Source organism: Hylobates moloch, unplaced genomic scaffold (assembly GCF_009828535.3).
Source record: "Hylobates moloch isolate HMO894 unplaced genomic scaffold, HMol_V3 SCAFFOLD_16, whole genome shotgun sequence".
In the NCBI taxonomy this organism is placed as follows: Eukaryota; Metazoa; Chordata; class Mammalia; order Primates; family Hylobatidae; genus Hylobates; species Hylobates moloch.
Window position 1 is genome coordinate 59,781,738 of NW_026652291.1, and position 24,258 is coordinate 59,805,995.

The 24,258-nt window shown below is 46.1% G+C and overlaps 2 protein-coding genes across 9 annotated transcripts in view; one reads left to right on the forward strand and one right to left on the reverse strand.

The window, feature by feature from the left end:
• The first annotated feature begins 4,575 nt into the window (after window positions 1-4,575).
• OXA1L (OXA1L mitochondrial inner membrane protein) lies at window positions 4,576-10,574 on the forward strand. Its single transcript, XM_032179918.1, has 10 exons — window positions 4,576-4,678; window positions 5,162-5,323; window positions 5,868-6,081; window positions 8,585-8,728; window positions 8,984-9,069; window positions 9,250-9,414; window positions 9,594-9,698; window positions 9,807-9,969; window positions 10,057-10,137; window positions 10,223-10,574. The coding sequence occupies exons 1-10, from the start codon at window positions 4,616-4,618 to the stop codon at window positions 10,345-10,347; spliced, it is 1,308 nt and encodes a 435-aa protein (XP_032035809.1). The 5' UTR covers window positions 4,576-4,615; the 3' UTR covers window positions 10,348-10,574.
• A 1,682-nt stretch (window positions 10,575-12,256) lies between these two features.
• The window catches only part of SLC7A7 (solute carrier family 7 member 7), a 54,638-nt gene continuing 42,636 nt past the window's right edge, over window positions 12,257-24,258 (reverse strand). For 7 of the 8 annotated variants that reach the window (XM_058429625.1, XM_058429623.1, XM_058429624.1 and 4 more), the window contains 8 exons: window positions 19,183-19,308; window positions 17,742-17,886; window positions 15,264-15,387; window positions 14,903-15,006; window positions 14,510-14,606; window positions 13,418-13,567; window positions 12,997-13,180; window positions 12,257-12,780 (listed from right to left, as the gene is read on the reverse strand). In XM_058429625.1, the coding sequence (XP_058285608.1) occupies window positions 12,674-12,780; window positions 12,997-13,180; window positions 13,418-13,567; window positions 14,510-14,606; window positions 14,903-15,006; window positions 15,264-15,387; window positions 17,742-17,886; window positions 19,183-19,308 (1,037 nt within the window). In that variant the 3' untranslated portion in view covers window positions 12,257-12,673. Of the gene's footprint in view, window positions 12,781-12,996; window positions 13,181-13,417; window positions 13,568-14,509; window positions 14,607-14,902; window positions 15,007-15,263; window positions 15,388-17,741; window positions 17,887-19,182; window positions 19,309-24,258 lie in introns of those variants that run through there. The other variant, XM_032179917.2, reaches the window with a different exon arrangement.

The window sequence follows — 24,258 nt, forward strand, 5'->3', positions numbered from 1 at the left end:
CACAAAAATTAGTTTCACCTGTAGTCTCAGCTACTCAGGAACCTGAGGCAGGAAGATCACTTGAACCTGGGAGGTCAAGGCTACAGTGAGCCATGATCACACCACTGCGTTCCAGTCTGGGCAAGAGAGAGATCTTGTCTCTTAAAAAAGAAAAAAAATATGCAAAATCTACTCTGCCTGTGTCCTATAAAGGGAACAACAAAGCCTGGATGACAGCATATCTGTTTACCCACAGTTTGCTGAATATTTTAAGCTCACTATTGATACCTACCCTCAGAAAAAAAGATTCCTATCAAAATATTATTGCAGGCTGGGCACAGTGGCTCATGCCTGTAACCCCAATATTTAAGGAGGCCAAGGCAGGAAAATCACTTGAGGCCAGGAGTTCGAGACCAGTCTAGGCAACACAGCAAGACTGTCTCCATTAAAAAAAAAAATTACTGATCATTGATAGTGCACCTTGTCACCCTATAGCTCTGATCGAGATGTACAAGGAGATTAATGTTGTTTTCATGCCTGCTAACACAAAATCTTTTCCATAGCCAGTGGATCAAGAAGTACTTTTGACTTTCAAGCCTATTATTTAAGAAATATATTTTGTAGGCCGGGCACGGTGGCTCACTCCTGTAATCCCAGCACTTTGGGAGGCCGAGATGGGTGGATCACAAGGTCAGGAGATCGAGACCATCCTGGCCAACAAGGTGAAACCCCGTCTCTACTAAAAATATAAAAAAAATTAGCCGGGCGTGGTGGTAGGCACCTGTAGTCCCAGCTAATCGGGAGGCTGAGGCCAGAGAATGGCATGAACCCGGGAGGCGGAGCTTGCAGTGAGCTGAGATCGCGCCATTGCACTCTAGCCTGGGTGACTGAGTGAGATTCCATCTCAAAAAAAAAGAAATATATTTTGTAAAGCTATGGTGGCCATAGATAGCAATTCCTATGATGGATCTGGACAAAGTCAATTGAAAACCTTTTGGAAAGGATTCACCATTCTAGATGCCATTAACAGCATTTGTGATTCATGGGAGGAGGTGAAAATATCAACATTAACAGAAGTTTAGAAGGTTGATTCCAACCCTCATGGTTGATGTTGAGGAGTCTAAGACCTCATGGAGGGATGTAACTGCAGATGTGGTAGAAATAGCAAGAGAACTAGAATTGGAAGTGGAGTCTGAAGATGTGACTGAATTGCTACAATCTCATGATAAAACTTTAACAGATGAGGAGTTGCTTCTTCTAGACAAACAAAGAAAGTGGTTTCTTGAGATGAAATCTACTCCTGGTGAAGATGCTATGAACATTGTTGAAATGACAATAAAAGATTTAAAATATCATATAAACTTAATTGACAAAGCAGCAGCAGGGTTTGAGATGACTAACTCCAATTTTGAAAGAAGTTCTACCGTGGGTAAAATCCTATCAAACAGCATCACATGCTATAGAGAAATCTTTCATGAAAGGCACAGTCAATTGATGCAGCAAACTTCATTGTCTTATTTTAGGCCACCCCAACCTTCAGCAACCACCACCCTGATAGTCAACAAACATCAAGGCAAGACCCTCCACCAGTAAAAATATGACTTGCTGAAGGCTCAGATGATCATCAACATTTTTAAGCAATAAAATATTTTCAAATTAAGGTATGTACACTGTTTTTTTAAACATGTTATTGCACACTTAAGAGACTGCAGTATAGTGTAAACATAACTTTTTCTTTTTTTTTTTTTGAAACGGAGTTTTGCTCTTGTTGCCCAGGCTGGAGTGCAATGGCACAGTCTCTGCTCACTGCAACCTCCACCTCCCGGGTTCAAGCAATTCTTCTGTCTCAACCTCCCAAGTAGCTGGGATTACAGGTGCTCACCACCACGCTTGGCTAATTTTTGTATTTTTAATAAAGATGGGTTTCACCATGTTGGCCAGGCTGGTCTCAAACTCCTGACCTCAAGTGATCCGCCCACCTCGGCCTCCCAAAGTGCTGGGATTACAGGCATGAGCCACCGCACCCAGCCTAGTATTTTTTTTTTTTAAGAGATGGGGTCTTACCATGTTACCCAGGTTGGTCTCAAACTCCTGAGCTCAAGCAATCCACCTGCCTCAGCCTCCCAAAGTGCAGAGATTACAGGCCTGAGCCACCATGCCGGCCCAACATAACTTTTAAATGCACTGCAAAACAAAAAAATCCCTGTGACTCACTTTATTATGATATTGGCTTTATTGTAGTGGTCTGGAACCCAACCCACAGTATCTTCCAAGTTTGCCTGTACATTTCAGCTATTATTGAACAACAACTTAGTGGCTTAAAACCACAATAATTTTATTTATTTGCTTGTAATTTTGCAATGTGGGCTCAAATAGCCTTTCTTTGCTCCACAGGAAGTCACCTGAGGTGGCTCCAGTGGCCTGCAGAATCCACTTTTTAAATGGCCTTCTTCACATGGCTGGCAAAAGTTGGTGTTGACTGCTGGCTGGGGGTTCAACTGAGGCTGTTGGCCCAAACCTCAGTTCTTCACGTGGTTGGTTGGGCTTTTCACAGGCAGTAAGTCTGAGAAGTCAAACTTCTAACACAGTAGCTGGCTTCCCCCTGAATGCAAAAGCATAAGCTATCAGGCCTTCTTAAGGCATAGTCCCAAACTAGCATAACATCACTTCCAACGCATTCTACTATTGATTAAAGCAAGTTACAGGGCCAATCAGACTCAAGAGAAGAGAACTCCTAAAGGTGCAAATATTGGGAAGCCTGGTTCATTTGGGGCCACCAAAGTAGCAGTGTACCATAAGATAGTCACCCTGCCAAGTGCTCTGTAGCTGTATATTTGTAATTACTTCTAATTGTATTGAGTTTTAAAAGTAATCTCAAAAAAAATCAGTAAGTTTCCATATCAAAAATCTATTGATGTTTACAATAGCATCCAACATATGCAAGTGTTAGCTCATACCACTAATTATTACTAAATCAGTATTATATTTCTTTGCCTCCTATTTTTGCCGTATCTGTCAGGTACATTCATAATCGTCCCAAATTAGCAGTCACTGAAATAATTTCAGGTTATTGTATCTTTCTGAAACTATAGTTTGCTGTTTAGAAAGTAATCTGCATATTAAGACTTCGTAAGGGTTCAAACATAATCAGCTCCACCTTTCTGAGCAGTAACCTTTTTCCCTGGAGATGAATGCTTTTAACTTCAAGAAACAGAACACCCAAGCAACAGACTTAGAGTCTAAACGGTAAAGACCTTTAATTATCTTTTTTTTTTTTTTTTTTTTGGAGATGGTGTGTCGCCCAGGCTGGAGTGCAGTGGCTCCACCTTGGCTCACTGCAACCTCCACCTCCGGGATTCAAGTGATTCTCCTGCCTCAGCCTCCCTAGTAGCTGGGACTACAGGTACGCACCACCACGCCTGGCTAGTTATTTTGGTTTTTTGTTTTTTGTATTTTTAATAGAGACAGGATTTCACCATGTTGGCCAGGCTGGTCTCGATCTCTTAACCTAGTGATCCACCCACCTCAGCCTCCCAAAGTGATGAGATTACAGGCATGAGCCACTGCACCCGTCCAAGACCTTTAATTATCTTACACAACAAAGTCTGGAAATAGGCAGTTCCAAACATGGTACAGCAGCTCAATGATATCATCAAGTATTTGGGTGTTTTCTATCTTTGCCCTCAACCATCTTCAGCACGTGAGTTTTTCTTTTTTTTTTTTTTTTTGAGACAGAGTCTCGCTCTGACTCCGTCACCAGGCTGGAGTGCAGTGGCACAATCCTGGCTTACTGCAACCTCTGCCTCCCGGGTTCAAGTGATTCTCCTGCCTCAGCCTCCCGAGTAGTTGGGATGACAGGCGCCCGCCACCACGCCCGGCTAATTTTTGCATTTTTAGTAGAGACGGGGTTTCACCATGTTGGCCAGGATGGTCTCGATCTCTTGACCTCATGATCCACCCGCCTCGGCCTCCCAAAGTGCTGGGATTACAGGCCTGAGCCACCGCGCCCGGCCTGCATGTGGGCTTTTCATCTCGAAACTTGTCCCCTCATGGTCAGTCCTCACACCACCCCACTTACAGAAGAAAAAATGGAAAGGTGAAGTCTCCTCTGGAAGCTTTGTCTTTTTATCTGGGAGGAAAATATTTCCTAGAAGCTGCCTTCTCTTAATCTCTGTCAGACTCTAGACTACCCTCAAATTTCATTGGACCTGCGATTACAATATTACCTAGCAATAAGAATCAAAAGAATCGAACATCATTGAGTGGGAAAAATCCTCTGCAAGTACAGCCAAGACTTTTCTGAGGCTATTTTTAAACAGACAAATCAGAGGACAATCGCGACATTAGAGGAAAATTACCCAGGTTTACGCCATCATTAACGATGATAGCTTACGATGATAGCTAACCCAGCTCTTCAACTTCCTTTCAATCTCCAGAAAAGGCTCTCTGCGTGCTCATGGTAACGTGGCTTTACAGATTTTTACCCACTTCAAATATGGCCGCCAAGCTCCGTTCTCTTTTACCTCCTGATCTGCGGCGACAACTCTGGCTTCATGCCCGCTTCCAAAAGCGCTTCCTCTCGGGGGGTTGTGGTTCTTAATGCGCAGGCGCAAAAGCAAGTCCTCTTCCGGGCAAAATGGCGATGGGACTGATGTGCGGACGCCGGGAGCTTCTGCGCCTGCTACAGTCCGGGCGTCGGGTAAGGATGCCCCGGGGCTGAGCACCGGGATGCTGCCCTGACCCAGTGAACCAGGCCCTAGGACAGCTCGTGCTAGGGGTGTGAGCGGATGCTGACCTGCTCACCGGTACCTGAATGTCATGACCTCGGGTCACGTGAGGACGCGCCAGGGTTAGTCCCCGACACTGTGGGCCTAGCAGCCCCTTGTCAGCTTCTGGAATTGGCTTCGCCCCTGGCGAAAGCACCTCGGCCTCGTTCTCAGGGCCCTCCGATGTGGGTCTGCGATAACTGAGATGCGGGGAACCCACGTTCGAGCTTCGCTCTGCAGGCACCACCAGCTGCATGCCTTCGGGCTAGCGGTCTGCACGCGGTGATAGCAATGTCCTCACCTGTAGTGGCCGGGCTGCTTGCTTCTTGGGGAGTTAGCATAATGAATTCCCTTTGCCCCCACGCGAGGACTTCTGCTCCGGGTAAAGGGGCTCCATCATCCTTTTACACGCTCAGGTCCACAGCGTCGCAGGGTCCTCGCAATGGCTCGGGAAACTGCTGACCGCACGGCTCCTATTCCCAGCAGCCCGGTGCTGCTGTCGCCCACACTACCTCTTCCTTGCGGCTTCTGGCCCCCGCAGCCTCAGTACCTCTGCCATCTCGTTTGCAGAAGTCCAGGTAAGAGGCCTTTCGTTCCTGCAGTATTAGGAGTGGTGTTTCCTGGTTGGCTTCATATTTTGTTTTGTTTGGGAGCAGGGGGAATATGGAGCAGAGTTCTTGTCTACGCCCCACACAGCTCTCCAAAATGATAGCACCTCTGCTTGGGTTGGATTTTCAATTCAGTGGGGAAATGATTGTAAGTACAACAGGAGAGATGTTATATTTGGTTTGCTGAGCTGTTTTAAAGAAAAGCAATTGTTTCATGTTAATATATGGCAAAAATCAGGATAGTAGTATTCATATGGCTGAAGTTTGGGAAACAGTGATAAAAGAAATAACTTCCCAGCATGAAGGGAAGTCATGGAATCTTACTCAAAGTGACTTCTCTTCCTACCTGTTGATAAAAATGAGATGTCTTTTTTAAGCTTGAATTCTGCGGACAGTAGGCTAACCTGGAAGAACAAGAAATAGAACAGAACCCAGTACTGGTTATTATAAGAAGGTCTCACTTTCTTTGTGTTCACTAGTGAATAAATATCATACAAGGCTTTCTTTCACACAGGTTCAGGCCCCTCCTGTTGTTGCTGCAACTCCCTCACCCACAGCAGTACCTGAGGTGGCTTCTGGAGAGACTGCAGATGTTGTCCAAGCTGCTGCAGAGCAGAGCTTCGCTGAACTGGGGCTGGGGTCATACACCCCAGTGGGACTGATCCAGAATTTACTGGAATTTATGCATGTTGACCTGGGCCTACCTTGGTGGGGGGCCATTGCTGCATGTAAGGGGAATATACCCTGGCCATGGGTTAGGGATAGAACCTCATAGATGGCAGTTCTTTGAATGGATTCAGGAAGTAGTTGCAGAAGCTCTGGGTTCAGAAGAGCAGATGATTTCAAATGAGCGATAGAGGTTCATGATACCTAGATGCACTCTGCCTATATTTCTTAAAGAGCATTACAAAACCACCAGATCATCTGGGATTCAAGAAGTATAGATATTTGAATACAAACATGGGGTTAGAGTCAGGGTACCTTATTAACAGTCATGAAGCTATCCTGGTTTAGAACAGAGATTCAGGTCAGGCACTTAAACCCCTAAATTGGGAAGCCACTCGCATTGCTTTTGTAAAGCTAAAACTCTGCTTTGAATTATGTGTCTCTCTGCCACGTTGCTCCATCAATTATCTCTTCTCTCCCCTGTGTCTTCAACATTTCCCTCCTTACTGCCCTACCCTGAACATGTAAACATGCTCACTCAGACCCATGTGTTACCTGGGGGAAGATTTCTTCCCTTCATCCTTAGTTCCCCTTCACCTACTACCCTATCTTTCTTCTTCCTTTGATGGCTGTTACTTATTTTGTTGTTGTTGTTAATTTTTGTGGGTACCTAGTAGGTGTATATATTTATGGGCTACATGAGATGTTTTGATACAGGCATGCAAGGTGTAATAATCACATTATGGAGAATGAGATATCCATCCCCTCAAGCATTTATCCTTTAAGTTACAAACAATCCAATTACACTTTTTATTTTATTTATTTATTTATTTTTTAAACGGAGTCTTGCTCTGTCACCCAGGCTGGAGTGCAGTGGCGCAGTCTCAGCTCACTGCAACCTCCACCTCTCAGGTTCAAGCGATTCTCATGTCTCAGCCTCTCAAGTAGCTGGGACTACAGGTGTGCCACCACACCTGGCTAATTTTTACATTCTTTATTTAAAAATATTATTATTGACTATAGTTACCCTGTTGTGCAATCAAATCGTAGATCTTATTCTTTCTAATTTTTTTTTACCCATTAACTATTCCCAACCTGACTACCCTTCCCAGCCTCTGGTAACCTTCCTTCCACTCTTTGCCCATGATTTCATTTGTTTTGATTTCTAGATCTCACAAATAAGTGAGAACATGGCAATGTTCGTCTTTCTGTGCTTGCCTTATTTCACTTAACATAGTGATCTCCAGTTTCATCCACGTTGTCACAGATGACTGGGTTTCATTCTTTTGATAGCTATTACTTAAAAGATTGCTCTGCATCCAATTAGCCTACTTCTTTCCATTTACTCCCTCAGCCGTCTGGCTTTTACTCATACCACCTCATTCAAACTGCCAGTAACATAATTGCTAAACCCACTTTTATTATACTTGGTCTTTCTGCGTTAGACACTTTAGACCTTAAAATCAATCCTTTCCCAGGCATGGTGGCTCACGCTTGTAATCCCAGCACTTTGGGAGGCCGAGGCAGGCAGATCACAAGGTCAGGAGTTTGAGACCAGCCTGGCCAATATGGTGAAACCCCGTCCCTACTAGAAATACAAAAATTAGCGAGGCATGGTGGCGGGCGCCTGTAGTCCAAGCTATTCAGGAGGCTGAGGCTGGAGAGTCGCTTGAACCTGGGAAGCAGAGGTTGAAGTGAGCCAAGATCGCACCACTGCACTCCAGCCTGAGCAACAGAGCAAGACTCCATTCAAAAAAAATAAAAAATAAAGTCAATCCTTTGGCTTTTATGATAACCTTTCCTGATTTTTCTCCCTATCTTTCTGACCATACTTTCACATCTCCAAATTATCTTACCTACCGCTTCAGTGCCAGTAGTCTGGGTTCTATCCTTAGCTCCCTTCTCTTTCTACTCTGTATCATTCATCATAATGTTGATAAAGCTAAACCTATAACCTAGTCTCATATTTGTTGGAATGACCAGGAAACATGAAGTGTGAGAAAAAAAATATGAAGGAGCTAAAGCGGTAGGCCACCAGATTATTTCCTACTCCAGGGATTTCTAGAACAATGGCTTCCAAACTTCATTCCTGGAAGCCCCAGAGTTTTGTAAAGGGATCTCTGAGCAAGGGGAAGGCCACCACATAAGCAATTCTGCGGCCAGGCTTTTCCCTTGCTCAGGGCAGCTTTTTTTTTTTTTTTTTTTTGTACATTGGGGCTACATTTACAGTTTGATGGAGCAGGGGGAGGCTCTTTTGATCACAGAAAAGTTTGGAAGCTATTGATCTAGAAAAGTGCTCCTGTCAGCTTTTTGTTTGAGGAATCAAACAGGATTCCTAATCATCTGCTTAGAGAAGTTAATGCCATACTTTTGTGGTGCCAAATCAGAGAACTGAGGCTTAAAGCAACTAATTCATACCCCTGACCTTATTTCTGGGCCTCTTAGGCATGAGTCACAGAATGGACAAGGCAAGAATAAGACCCTTTCGTAAGGACCTAAAAACCTTCAACGTTCTTGCTGCAGAACTGCTTTAATTTCACTCCAATCCTAGTTTGTATTTTCCAGGTACAGTCTTTGCCCGCTGCCTGATATTTCCTCTCATCGTGACGGGCCAGCGAGAGGCAGCCAGGATCCACAATCACTTGCCAGAGATCCAGAAGTTTTCCAGTCGAATCAGAGAGGCCAAGTTGGCGGGAGACCATACTGAGTGTGAGTCAGTTGCAGAATGAGCGTGGGAGAAGACCACATTTGCACTTTTCCTTACATTCTGCTGGGGGAAAGGAACAATGTAAATCAGAAGTTGCCACAGTCGGCAGAGTTCTAAAGGTTTATCTGTTTCTTGGGCCTAATACTCCCAGTCGGCGAGGGTTGGTTAGAAATTTCACAGGCTGGGTAGATGATGAGGATGTTCACCTCCACTGATATAACTGTTACCCCAACCATTAATTTCCCCTCACCTCACAGATTACAAGGCTTCCTCGGAGATGGCATTTTACGAGAAAAAACATGGTATTAAACTCTTTAAACCTCTCATTCTCCCTGTGACTCAGGTGAGCAAAAACATTTCCTTCCTTATTTCATCCAGTACCCATCAAATTTCCTCTCTGTTTCATGTGCCCCAGGTCCCCCAAAAAACAGGTGGTGGTGGATTATACATGGCTTTCAGTAGTGGGGTGATGAAAATGTTCCCTCTGGTAAAGCATGCTGACACTGTTTATCTTGTGTAACAGGCCCCAATCTTCATCTCCTTCTTCATTGCTTTGAGAGAGATGGCCAACCTTCCTGTGCCCAGCCTGCAGACAGGTGGCCTCTGGTGGTTCCAGGATCTCACGGTATCCGATCCCATCTACATATTACCACTGGCAGTCACTGCTACAATGTGGGCTGTCCTTGAGGTAAGCCCAGATTGGCCAAGTGCCAGGCCTGCAAAGTGAACTGGGATTGGAGGGTAAAGTAGTTGTACAGAATGGTCATCCTTCACTTGCTGGAGAAAGAGTTGATGGGTAAGAGATTAGAGACAGATTCACTGAAACTGACAGCTTTCCCAACTTTTCCACCCCACTTCTTTTGGCAGCTAGGTGCTGAGACAGGTGTGCAAAGTTCTGACCTTCAGTGGATGAGAAATGTGATCAGAGTGATGCCCCTGATAACCTTGCCCATAACCATGCATTTCCCCACGGTATGTAATGCCTTATAGGCTGGCTCCAAGGCCTTCCGCCTAGCCTAGCCACCTAGCAAGCTGACCAGGGATACAGCTTCTGAGTCCCTTCTCTGTGTTCTCACCCAGGCAGTGTTTATGTACTGGCTCTCCTCCAATTTGTTTTCCCTGGCCCAAGTATCCTGTCTCCGGATTCCAGCAGTACGCACTGTACTTAAAATCCCCCAGCGTGTTGTACATGGCCCTGACAAATTACCTCCACGGGAAGGCTTCCTAGAGAGCTTCAAAAAAGGTAAGGGCTCATCCTCTGTGAAACAGGACTAGGGAAAGGGGTCTAAAAATAGGAATGCAACTGACTCTCTTGCTTCTCTTTACACAGGCTGGAAAAATGCTGAAATGACGCGTCAGCTGCGAGAGCGTGAACAACGCATGCAGAATCAGTTGGAGCTAGCAGCCCGGGGTAAATAGTCCTTTCAGGCCAAATTCTGTCTTTTGTTTCTTCCTTTCTGTTCTTCGTTGAACTTTGTTTTCTCTTCTCCCCTCAGGTCCCTTACGACAGACCTTTACCCACAACCCTCTCCTACAACCTGGAAAGAATAACCCTCCCAATATCCCTAGCAGCAGCAGCAAACCAAAGTCAAAGTATCCCTGGCAGGACACGCTTGGCTGACTTACGTTCCGTGTGCATTCTGGCAGGAACTCTGTCTCTTCAGAGACTCATCCTCAAAACAAGACTTCACACTGTGTCCTTGCCCCAGTCCTAGGAACTGTGGCACACAGAGATGTTCATTTTAAAAACGGATTTCATGAAACACTCTTATACTCAATGTTTATAAGAGAGCACTGGGTAGCCAAGTGATCTTCCCATTCACAGAGTTAGTAAACCTCTGTACTACATGCTGCTTCCTGAGACTTATTGAACAGGGAAATGAGTGTGTGCTTCAGAAACTGAAGAATACCCAGCATTTTGGGAGGCCGAGGTGGGCGGGTCACCTGAGGTCAGGAGTTTGAGACCAGCCTGGCCAACATGGGGAAACCCCATCTCTACTGTTTTACAAAAACACCACACGTGGTGGTGCACACCTGTAGTCCCAGCTACTCGGGAGGCTGAGGCAGGAGAATTGCTTGAACCTGGGAGGCAGAGGTTGCAGTGAGCCAAGATCGCACCACCGCACTCCAGCCTGGGCAATAGAGGGAGACTGTCTCAAAAAAAAAGAAAACTGAATAATAGAGTGGGTCATGATTGCTTTTGCTGGCCCATGGCCTTGGAAAATATAATGTTTTAACCTGGCATTAAGGGTTTAAACTTCCACCCAGGCATGGTTGCTCACGCCTGTAATCCCAGCACTTTGGGAGGCTGAGGCAGGTGGATCGCCTGAGGTCAGGAGTTTGAGACCAGCCTGGCCAACATAGTGAAACCCTGTCTCTACTAAAAATACAAAAATTAGCCAGTTGTGGTGATGCGCACCTGTAGTTCCAGCTACTTGAGCAGTTGAGGCAGGAGAATCACTTGAACCTGGCAGGCAGAGGTTGCAGTAAACCAAGATCAAGCCATTGCACTCCAGCCTGGGCAACAGAGTGAGATTCTGTCTCAAAAAAAAAAAGAGGCCGGGTGCGGTGGCTCACGCCTGTAATCCCAGCACTTTTGGGAGGCCGAGGCGGGCGGATCATGAGGTCAGCAGATCGAGACCATCCTGGCTAACATGGTGAAACCCCGTCTCTACTAAAAAAAAAATACAAAAAATTAGCCGGGCATGGTGGCGGGTGCCTGTAGTCCCAGCTACTCGGGAGGCTGAGGCAGAAGAATGGCGTGAACCCGGGAGGCAGAGCTTGCAGTGAGCCGAGATTGCGCCACTGCACTCCATCCTGGGCAAGAGAGTGAGACTCCTTCTCAAAAAAAAAAAAAAAAAAAAAACAGTTTAAACTTCCAACCCATGCATGTGTTGTTCTATGCACATTTGGATTGCAGTCTAGAGGTGTGGCTGATAAGTTGAATGTTGAGATTGTGTCTAAATATAGTAACCGCACTTCTTGATCCCAAGATTACTTTAAAAATTTCAAGAAGTAGATGTGTGCAAATTCTTAGTAATAATTAAGAATGAAAGTTCCAGGCTGGGCAAAGTGGCTCACACCTATAATCTCCGCACTTTGGGAGGCTGAGGAGGGTAGATCACTTGAGTCCAGGAATTTGAGACCAGCCTGGGCAACATGGCGAGACCTCGTCTCTGCTAAAAAGTTAGCTGAGCATGGTGGTGCTTGCCCATAGTCCCAGCTACCTGGGAGGCTGAGGTGGGAGGACAGCTTAAGCCCAGGAGGTTGAGGCTGCAATGAGCCAAGATCATGCTGCTGTACTCCAGCCTTGGCTACAGAGCAAGATCCTGTCTCAAAAAGGAAGTTCATGTCATTTTTATGTAACAATCCAGCATTTCACTAGAGCAGTTTAAGTGTTCCGTTGTCTGCCTTTGTGTAGAGCCTGGTTTGTCAGCCTTCAGCAGCTAGCTTGAGAGAGAAAAGATGGATATACTTTAAAGCATAAGATTGATTTTAGTCTTTGTGTTTCTAGGCTAATGGGAGCTGTCCTAGAGATACTATATAAAATGAAGCCACTCAGACTTTAGGAACATAACCTTTTATTGTCATCCAGCACCTGTGATAGTTTCATGTCTCTCTAAAGGAGACAGGAAATGGGAGCATTGTGGGCCCTTTTAAAAGAGGAGTAGGTAGGCACACTCAGGTGCTTCTAAAACAACCAAGCCCACACCTGACATGCTCTTCCCCACAGTCTCCTTTATTGTCCCCTTTAAAAGTCTGGAACAGTATGTAGCAAAACAAATAAATTACTTTTCATTTCAAAAAGTAAGTTCAAAGGTTGCAGCTGCCTGGGCCAGGCTTCTGGACAGGTGCCTCCAAAGAAGTGAGCTTTCCTTTTCAACTTCCTTAGCTCTAGCCAGTAGACCAGAAACCCCTGCTTTCCACATCAGGATTCCAGATGGTGTCTAGTTAGACTTGGGATCCTGTTGCTTGGGCATCTCTCCTCCATCTTCCAAATCCATTTCTGCAGCAACTGACATACACAGGACCTGGAGGTACCTTGTGGCAGACCCTACAAAGAGAACTTTGAGTTGGAATTGAGAAGAGGTCAACTGGGCTGAGTTCAAGTGTCATTGAATGGAACTCGGCCTGAGGGGAGTGATTCCATTAAGCCGAAGGGTTCATAAGAAGGGGCTAAGGCAAAGATGTCTTTGGAGGCTAGATTTACAGAAAAAGGCAAAAACCAAGCTCTACAATAGCTGAGCGGACTTAAGGATGCACGGCTTACCCACGATCCTTCGGAGGTAAAGCGGTCGCTTATGTTCTGGCACTCTGACGATGAGGAGGTAAAAGGGCAGGCCTGAGAGGGCAATGGCAATGCCAATGAGGGAGTTGATAGTATCACTGTAAAGTGGAACAGCCACCAGGAAGATGGTGCAGAGGCAGAAGACAATCGGGAAGAAAACGCTGAGCTAAGGGCACAGGAAACATAACTGGGGTGGACAACTCAGGATTCTTAACAGCTGAAATGACCCCACCTCCCATAAGGATTAGCACGCTGAGCCTTCTTTCCATACCTTTAATTTCAACACATTACTAACCATCAAGTCCCAGGCAAAGGTTTCTAAATAAAGTGTCTTGTAATAGCCCCCTGTAGCAGCAACTCTAGCTGTTTCAGATGGAGCAGAGGTAGGATGGAGTTGCCTTACCTTGAGGGGACGAGGTCGATCAGGCTCCTTCCAGCGCAGATAAAGCTGACCCACAATAGAAAGCCCCACAAAGAACCAGTAGCTGAAGCTGTAGTAGTTAATGAGCTGGAAGATGTCTTCCACGCACAAGTAGATCAATGCCATGATACCCTGTAAGCGTGAGCCTAAGTCAGCTCTTCTCAGGGCCTTTGTTAATCCAAAGGCTTTTCGCTCCCTTTATACCCCAGAAATCCATCCCCCGTCAATCCTCAAAGTCTCCTGGTCCTCTTCTGTTTTTAATCCCTTTAACACCCTAGTTTCAGTACCTTATCCCCTCTCTTATAAGTCAGTAATCTCAACTGGTTTTCCAACCCATTCTTCAAGTTAACCCTGTATAAAGCAAGCTCGAAACAATCCCTCAAAAGTCTTGCATAGGACCCTTTCCATAATGGCTCCAACCTACAATAACCAGCTCTTATCTCCTCCTACATGTTGAGTATCCCTATTCTGAAAATCCAAAATGCTCCAGTGAGCATTTCCTTTGAGTGTCAGGTCAGCACTCAAAAAGTTTCAGATTTTTAGAGCATTTCAGATTTTGGATATTCAGATTAGGGATACTCAACCTGTATTAAAACCCACACTGCTTTACCACAGGATTTTCTGAAGCTATTTCTCCTACCTAAAGCCAGTCTCTACCATTTGCAGCCTTAGCCATCAAGATGCACTTTTTTTTTTCTGAGAACACTTTGGTGGATTTAAGACACACACACACACTTCTAGAAGTAATTCTTCATTCACCCTCTACTCCCATGGAAGTGATCATTTCTTCTTTTAAACACCGTATCACTATCTGTCATGGCAATCAATCATTACAATGTATTCCATGTACTTTATGCCTTATCTTAGAGCAGAGGTGTACCATTCCTTAGAGCATTTGGATTTTCCCTATAGCAGTTAGCATAGTGCCTTGCCCATGGTGAACATTCTGATCCACCAATAGTTTTTCTATTGGAATCTCTTTTAGAGCTTTCAGGAAGCTAGAACAGTCGCTTCTGCTGTTACTAAAGGTTCCCCCGCAATCTGGCTTTCAGTCTCATCTTTGAGCTCACTTACATTGAAGAGCAGAGAAGGCACTGGTGTGAACCGCTCAACATGGATCATGCAGATGGCATCAGGGAGATGGCCTTCTCTTGAGCCCACAAAGAAAAGCCTATGTTAGGTAAGATAGGAGAAGCTGAAAAAATTGGTGGACACAGTGCAGCCTGGTTCACCTGCCACATGGCCCTCCCTCTCTGCCATCCCTTCCTTCAAAAGTGTTTGGATAATACAGACTGGAGCTCAGTATTAAGATTAATGACAACTGCAGACTTCTGCTAGAAACAAGAAGAAAGAGGTTGTGGTATCGGTTGGAGAACACAAGTAATCAAAGGCTGGGTCCTGTAAGTTCTACTGTCCACTGCGTAGCCCTTCGATGATAGACCCCCCCACAAAAGATGCCACTCTTACCTAGAAGCAGCCACAATGGAGGCATTGAGGCCACCAAAACAGGATAATGCAACTGACAGTGGAATTATCCAGTTAAATATTCCAAATATCTGATCTGCAAAAGTCTAAGGGAAAAGAATGGAAGAGTCATTAGCAGGATCTAAAAGGGATGAAAGACATGGATGGGCATGCCCCCAGATTCCCCTTATTAGGACTCCAACCTGTCTTCCACAGTGGGGGTAACAGGACCTTCTTGCAAGCCCCGTATTCTAAATTAACTCCTTTCAAGGCTGTCTACCCCCTTTCCAGGACTTTCAAGAGCCGGAATATACCCAGTACCCCACAAGACACCCTCAACCTTCTGCTAGTGAAAATCCTTTACCACGGCAACAGCATCACTGGCCAAGATGTCTCTCATGTCTAGCACAGTATAATAGGCCACATTGGTCAAGATATAGATGATGGTGACAATGGGCATGGAGATGCCAATGGAGAGGGGCAGGTTCCTACAGCCAAATAGAAGAAAATACACATTAGTCCCACAGTCATATCCCTATCTCTCCTTTAATCCTTAGACTCTCCCTGCCACACCAGTCTTTCCAGGGATGGAGACTCTTGCTACGTTTCCTCAATGCATTTGTCTTTGATGGTGCCCTGGATAGTGGCTGAAGCTCTGAACACTTAAGAACTAAAGAACGTTAGGGGAAAGGAATATCATATTAGGAGACAGGACTGTGCAGCTGGGAGCAGTGGCTCATGCCTGTAGTACCAACACTTTGGGAGGCTGAGGCACGGAGATGGCTTGAGTCCAGGAGTTGGAGACCAGCCTGGCCAACATGGCAAAACCCTGTCCCTACTAAAAATATAAATAATTAGCCAGGCATGGTGGCATGCACCTGTAGTCCCAGCTACTCGGGAGGCTGAGGTACGTGAATCACTTGAACTCGAGAGGCAGAGGTTGTGGTAAGCCAAAATTGTGCCATTGCACTTCAGCCTGGGCGACAGAGCAAGACTCTGTCTCAAAAAACAAACAAACAAAAAAATTAGCCAAGCATGGTGGCACATGCCTGTAATCCCAGCTATTTGGGAGGCTGAGGTGGGAGGATCACTTGAGCCTGGGGAGATTAAGGCTGCAATGAACCATGACTGGGCCACTGCACTCCAGCCTGGGCAAGGCAGCCAGAGCCTGTCTAAAAAATAATAATAATAATAAAATATATACAAAAAAAAGGGGGATTAACAAAGACTGTCCTAGCATAATAATGCACAGGAAAATGGGAGGTTATTTTGTTTTATACTCCAAAGATCTTTCGGTGTCAGGATTCCATCTCTAAGATTATCAACATTGGCAATTTTGCCTCAAGGTTGAGAAATATAAAAATAAATTATGGAGGCAAATTGTGAAATTTAACATCTTCAGAGAATAAGATAGGCCTTCAATAGGAAGAGAAGTGTGTGTATCTGACAAGCAACCTGGAAGATATGTCTGCCCACCTTTTCCTCAGTTTGAGAACCTCGGGAGCCATCCTAATTGGTGGGCAAAAGAAAGATGGAAGAGCTCTCAAGGTCCCTGTAACCCAGTAAAGCCATGATCTTTATAAACATCCTTAACAGTAAAGCTGCCAAAAAAAAAGCACAAAGTGGGGCAAATACTCTGCAAATAGAGTCATGCAGCTTCTGTCCGGTAGGTGGAAGTACCACCCAGGCCTTGATCCTGCTTCTGTTATCTCTGTTCCCATAGCGTTACCACTAGTTGTGTACCAAGAGTGCTCTTCTGTTTCTCAAGCCAAAAGGAGTTTATTGGTATAAGAATTGTGATTCTTCTCACTTAAGCATTTACAGAAAGCTGAGCACAGTGGCTCATGCCTGTAATCCCAGCACTTTGGGAGGCTAAGGCGGGCGGATCACCTGAGGTCAGGAGTTCAAGACCAGCCTGGCCAACATGGTGAAACCCCGTCTCTACTAAAAATACAAAAATTAGCCAGGTGTGGTGACAGGTGCCTGTAATTCCAGCTATTTGGGAGGCTGAGGCAGGAGAATCACTTGAACCTGGGAGGCAGAGGTTGCAATGAGCCAAGATCGCACCATTGCACTCCAGCCTGGGAAATAAGAGCAAGACTCTCTCCAAAAAAAAAAAAAAAAGAAAGAAAGAAAATTTATAGAAACTCCACTCCCTGGCAAATCTTAGTTCCCAGAATTATAGAATTTTAGAGCCAGGAAAGGCCATGGAGATCACAGAATTTAACCCTCTCAATTACAGATAAGGAAGCAGGCAAAGAGATGGCCAGGCAACTCCCTCAAGGTCAGCCAACAAGTCAGTGGAAAGACAAACTCTAGGTCCTTGACTTCCTGTCCAGTTCTCTTGTTCACTCTATATATAGACTACAGAGCAATAATGGTGGGGTGACTTAATTGAATGACTGAAACTATACCACAATGTCAGTATGAATTTAGGAAACAAGGAAGGTATCAGAGGGAAACATAGGAAGGTTTCTGGAAGTCTATATCCCAAAGCTATGTATGTGGGGATAAGGGTGGATGAAATATCTATCAAGGAAAATCTGTTTTAAAAATATACATAAGCATATAATACATCCTGCTTTAATTAATGCAGACATTAATGAACAAATGTAAAAATGCCTTTAAAAAATTTACAAAGCATACATGAGAAAGTTCATATTTTAGCCATGTTACTGTGATCACAGACAAGTTACTTCTCTGAGCCTCAGGCCTGCCATCTATTAAAATGAGGCTGATAAAATTAACCTCATAGTGGTTGTGGTATGCTGTCTGGCACATAGTAGGAGCTCATTAAATGATGGCTATCACTGCTATGGAAAGTTGGTGGTGCAGTACCTACCTCTCAGGATTCTTGATCTCTTCAGTGACATAGTTGAGGGTGTCCCAGCCTGAGTAGGAGAACAGAGCTGAGTACAGTGCCAGGGCAATATCACCCACTGCAAATGATGAACCCTCAAAGGAATTCTCAAAATGAGTGGAGGCTCCTGGAACCCAAGAACATTGGAAGGCAGGGGATTAGTGGCTCATTCTCCCACTTCATTCTCCCAGTCAAGTAAAGGACTGACAGAATATGGTAATATAATAGCAGGTAAGTGGCCTACAACATCTTTGGCAGCAAGAGTACCAGTAAAGGAACAGGAAACAGAAGAGAGACGTCTGTAGAGATAGACCAGAATGCCCTGCATCCTAATGACATAGATGGGGATCTTGACAGGAAGGGTCCAGGGTAGCTTTCTAGGATAAGAAACCACCACAGAAGGCCGGGCGCGGTGGCTCACACTTGTAATCCCAGCACTTTGGGAGGCCGAGGCGGGCGGATCACGAGGTCAGGAGATCAAGACCGCGGTGAAACCCCGTCTCTACTAAAAATACAAAAAATTAGCCGGGCATGGTGGCGGGCGCTTGTAGTCCCAGCTACTTGGAGAGGCTGAGGCAGGAGAATGGTGTGAACCCGGGAGGCGGAGCTTGCAGTGAGCCGAAATCGCGCCACTGCACTCCAGCCTGGGTGTCAGAGCGAGACTTCGTCTCAAAAAAAAAAAAAAGAAACCACCATAGAGCAGAAAGGCTGGAGAATAGAAACAATGCAGTTCTGTTCTGCTCTGCAGGCTGCCTGATTCCTGCCTCCTATCACAATCTGCCAAAGCCAGCTCCCAGGGCATAGCTGTCAACCCTTTGCCAAGATCAGCCTCCTCTGGGAGGCAGCGTGCATGGAAGTTAAAGGACAGACTTTTGGGTCAGTTGTCCTGGATATAAGTTTCATCTCCTCTACTTACCGGTAGCAACTTGGGCAAGATATTTAATTCTTTTTTTTTTTTTTTTTTTTTTTTTTGGAAAAGGGTCTCCCCTTTTTCTCCCGGTGGTTGCAGTGAGCCGAGATCGTGCCACTGCAACCACTGCCTCCTGGGTTCAAGCGATTCTCCTGCCTCAGCCTCCCGAGTAGCTGGGATTACAGGCGCCTGTCACCACGTCCGGCTAATTTTTGTATTTTTAGTCGAGATGGGGTTTCACCATCTTGGCCAGGCTGGTCTTGAACTCCTGACGTCATGGATCCACCTGCAATGGCCTCCCAAAGTGCTGGGATTACAGGCATGAGCCACCGCACCCGGCCCAAGATACTTAATTCTGCAGACTGTTTCCTCATCTATAAAATGTGAATAATAATAGTGCCCACCGAATAAGGTTATAGTAAGAAATGAGATAATGCACAAAGAGCACTTAGAGGAGTACAGCTCACAGAAAATGCTTAACAAAGATTAGTTGCTACTAATATTATTTCTTACCCTGGCCAAGTCTAACAATGCCTGCAACGATGACCGCGATCAGTGCCAATACTTTAGCATAGGTGAAAATATCTTGTACCAGGGTTCCCCATTTGACATAGGCACAGTTAATGAAGGTTAAGAGACCTGAAAGAAAAATAATACTGATTGGTGACTTACCCTTACCACCGTAGGGCCTTAGACTCCCAAGCAATTTTTCCACTACCAGTCACCAAGACATACCCTTCAGCCAAAGACAGACCCTCTGACCTGCTCTGCACTGGAACCCTTGGGCCCCAGAATGTCCTCACCATTATCATACAAAGGCCTCTATACTCCCTACCCCCAGCACCTTATATGGGAGACACAAAACAACGTGACTGCAGATCTGCTTACATAAAAAATACATCCAAATGTCCATGCACAGCAGTGGGAGGCAACTGGGAACTGTACAGGATTAGTGATTGTTCCGGCTCTTGGTTCTGAAAAGTCACGGTCTCTCCCTCCTACCTCCCATTCCCCATGGGCTCCAGGACACAGCACTCTGACTCTGTGGTATTACTGTTAACCTTGAGGAGTTCTGCTGTGACTTATCCAATGCTTAGCCAGCAGGTCAGGCTGTGTGGCCAAGGATTAGGATGAAGGCCAGACTTCCTGCCCACTGCCTGGCAGCTCAGCTGCCTGCTTTTGTGCTTGGAAAGATTCTTGCAGCTAAGAGTGGTTCCTGTAGAATGAGGACAGGGCATTTTTCCTGATGGGACAATAGAGAAGTAGGAACTACACACATTCCCCCAGTCCTTCTACTCAGAAGTACAGGTTTTAAAAGTACCTTTTATCAGGGCTCTTAACTAGGGCCGCCATAAGGCTCGAAATTCTTTTTCAAAGTGTAATGTCCATATGAATACAGACATACCTAAGAAAAAGGTTCATACCTTTTCTTAGAAAAGGATCATAGCTTTTATCAGAATCTCAAAGAAGTTCATTATCCCTCCCCCAACAAAAAAAGTTACAATCTACGACTTGAATTTGAATTACTTGAAGAAATTCAAAAAGGGAGGCCCACACATGCTGTGAGGTTGACCAGTAGCCCCAGGATGTGGCAGAGAAGAAAGTTGGAAAAAACAATACAGATCTTCCCATTGGTAGCATAGGGAATCGCTTCATTGCTCCCTCCTTCCCAGCTCAGCAACTGGAACACTCTAAGGAGGGCTTAACTTTAAAGCCCTTCTCCCAAGGGCTCCAAGGGCAAGGTCAACATCACCCTGCCTTACCAGTCAAGAGAATGAGCCTAGTACAGTTCTTGCCTACTTCAGGCCACCAACACAGTCAGAAACACCCTCTGTCTGAGTTCTCCTGGCAGTGGTATGGCCTTGGTGTCGCTAGTCCTCCTATTTTGTGGTGTCCTGGCCTCACCACATTCTGGCTACTTCATCCTGAGAAGCAGGAAAGTCTGGGCTCTCAGAACAGCTGCCCCATCTTCTCTCTCTCACCCTCCCTTCCACCACCACCCTCATTCTACTGACTGCCCAAGTTCCTTTCTGCTCTTCCTGAGAAGGGGCATTCCTGTCCTATGCAAATGCTTGCCTTTCTGCCTAATAAACAACAAACCTTATCACAGGGCTGGGCAAAAATGTACCCACAGCTCCAGGCCACCCCAGTGCTAAGTTAATAATTAAAGACATAAGTGTGCAGCACCCCACAAAATTACTAAAGTGCCTGTATCTTGCCCTCCACAAATCTTTCAAATCTGTCACTCCTCCTCAGCCAATCACCCATCCTTTACTCCCCACTGGACTCCAGCCTCCAGCCACTCAACAACTTAGTGCCCCTTCTCCCCAGCCTGTAACCTCTACCCTTATCCTAGGCTCTGTGGCTGGCTCATAACCACAACATAGCCAGGTTTCCAAGTAGAAACACCAGGCACAAAGGATGCTGCCACATTGTCGGGGGAATGGGATCCCCAAATACAAATGTATGATTCCCTGCAGGGTAACCATGAGTCATAACACCAAACTGGAATAAGCTTACAGGACTAGTTCTAGTTCAGACTCTGAGCTGTGTGCCACAAGGTTCTTCTCAGCTCTGTCCAGGTATGCAGGCAGGGAAAAGGAGGGATAAGCAACCAATTCACCACCTGCTATCATAGCAGATTCCGAAATGGAAATACACGGCTTGTTTATATTTTATTGTATTTATTTTATTTTTCTTTTTGAGACAGAGTTTAACCCTTGTTGCCCAGGCTGGAGTGCAATGGCATGGTCTCGGCTCATGGCGACATCTGCTCCCAGGTTCAAGCAATTCTCCTGCCTCAACCTCCCAAGTAGCTGGGATTACAGGTGTGCGCCACTACACCCAGCTAATTTTTATATTTTTAGTAGAGACGAGGTTTCACCATGTTGGCCAGGCTTGTCGCAAACTCCTGACCTGAGGTGATCCACCCACCTCAGCCTCCCAAAGTGCTCGGATTACAAGCGTGAGCCACCACGCCCAGCCTATATTTTATTATTATTTATTTATTTATTTTTTGAGACACAGTCTTGCTCTGTCACCCAGGCTGAAGTGCAATGGCATGATCTCGGCTCACTGCAACCTCCACTTCCCAGGTTCAAGCGATTCTCCTGCCTCAGCCTCCCGAGTAGCTGGGACTACAGGCGTGTGCCACCATGCCTGCCTAATTTTTGTATTTTTAGTAGAGATGGGGTTTCACCATACTGGCCAGGCTGATCTCGAACTCCTGAGCTCAGGTGATCTGCCCACCTCGGCCTCCCAAAGTGCTGGGATTACAGGCGTGAGCCACCACAGCCAGTCTTTTTTTTTTTTTTTTTGGAGATGGGGGTCTCACTCTTTCACCCAAGCCAGAGTACAGTGGAGAAATCATAGCTCACTGCAGCATTGAACTCCTGAGCTCAAGGGATCCTCCCAGCTCAGCCACCCTAGTAGCTGGGATCAAAGGTGTGCACCACCATGCCCAGCTAATTTGTTTTAATTTTTTTTTTTTTTGAGATGGAGTCTTGCTGTTGCCCAGGCTGGAGTGCAGTGGTGCGATCTCAGCTCACTGCAACCTCTGCCTTCAGGGTTCAAGCAGTTCTCCTGCCTCAGCCTCCTGCGTAGCTAGGACTACAAGTGCCCACCACCACACCTGGCTAATTTTTGTATTTTTAGTAGAGACGGGGTTTCACCATGTTGGTCAGGCTGGTCTCGAACTCCTGACCTCGTGATCTGCTCTCCTCAGCCTCCCAAAGTGCTGGGATTACAGGTGTGAGCCACCGTGCCTGGCTGTTTTAATTTTTTTAGAGACAGGGTCTTGCTATGTGGCCCAGGCTGGTCTCGAACTCCTGGCCTCAGGTAATCCTTCCACCTCAGCCTTCTGAGGAGTAACTGGGATTATAGGGAGGAGCCGTGGCACCTGGGTGGCTTGTTTACATTTTAATCCCTATCGCTTCTCTACTTCTCTTTTTTTTTTTTTTTTTTTTTTTAAGACAGTCTTGCTCTGTCCCCCAGGCTGAAGTGCAGTGGTGTGATCTTGGCTCACTGCAACCTCTGCCTCCTGGGTTCAAGCCGTTCTCCTGCCTCAGCCTCCCAAGTAGCTAGAATTACAGACATGCAACACTATGCCTGGCTAATTTTTGTATTTTTAATAGAGACAGGGTTTCGCCATGTTAGCCAGACTAGTCTCAAACTCCTGACCTCAGGTGATCCACCCACCTCGGCCTCCCAAAGTGCTGGGATTACAGGTGTGAGCCACCAGCGTGCCCAGCCTCTTCTCTACTTCTCTATCCATCCATTTGTATCCTTCTCTTTGTCCACCAGTATCCCACCTCCCCCACTCCTGAGCCTGATTTCTCAGCCACTGACCCATCTTCTAGCCCTGATCTGCTCTCTGTACTGAGCACAGAAGGCTCAGTTTGAATGAGGAAGGGAATCCTGCAGAAAGAAACCAGGGAGCAGAGGGAACTGCCTGAAGAGAGCTAGCCCTCCTCCTCCTCAAAGCCTAGCTTCCTCCAGGGCCTGTTGACTGTGGGAGCAGGAAATGGGTATGGCAGGCAGCAGTGCTGACAGGGCTTTTTGTCTCCACCTCAGCGGATACAGCTGACCAGTGGCCCCAGAGCCCAGCTAAGTGCACTGCTCTTGAAGTGGAGCCCAACCTCCTGCTTCAGGGCCAGGGACAGGAGGGGACCATGGGGTTAGGATAATACGGAGGCAACTGCAAGTTAACCTCAAGGGCAGAGATGCCCTCCCCTTCTACCTCTAGGGACAATTCAATCCCCACCCAACACTGGACCAAGTCTGTAGGAGGATAACCTGAAATCACCTTTGACCCTTGACTCAGCTGCAGCAGCACTCCTGCTTTGACCCCAGGGGGAGAAAAAAAGAATCTGCAAAGAAGTCACTCCTGGCCGGGCGCGGTGGCTTACGCCTGTAATCCCAGCACTTTGGGAGGCCGAGGTGGGCGGATCATGAGGTCAAGAGATCGAGGCCATCCTGGCCAACATGGTGAAACCCCATCTCTACTAAAAATACAAAAATTAGCTGGGAGTGGTGGTGCGTGCCTGTAGTCCCATCTACTTGGGAGGCTGAGGCAGGAGAATCGCTTGAACCCAGGAGGCGGAGGATGCAGTGAGCCAAGATCACACCACTGCACTCCAGCCTGGTGACAGAGCAAGACTCCATCTCAAAAAAAAAAAAGAGAGAAGTCACTCCTATAACCATCTAAAAAGATGTTCCTGAATGGATCATCAAACCCAGCCTACATAGGGTCCCTGGGAGTAGGAGACTAGTTCTAGTGGTAAGGCCCAGTAACAGCACTAGAACTAAAAGCCGGAAAGCACCAGACCGGGTGGATCCAGAACAGAACAAAGCTTGCAGGCCCACTCTGGATCAGATGTTCAGGTTTAGTTTAGATACCTAAATGAAACAGTTCCTGAAAAAGAACATTAAACCCACAATTCTGTAAGCACTATTACCTTTAAATACACACAATGAAACACACAAAACTTATGATTACAAGCATGAACCACCGTGCCCGGCGTCATTCCATTTTAAAAGTGATCTATAGAGCCAGGCACGGTGGTTCACGCCTGTAATTCCAGCACTTTG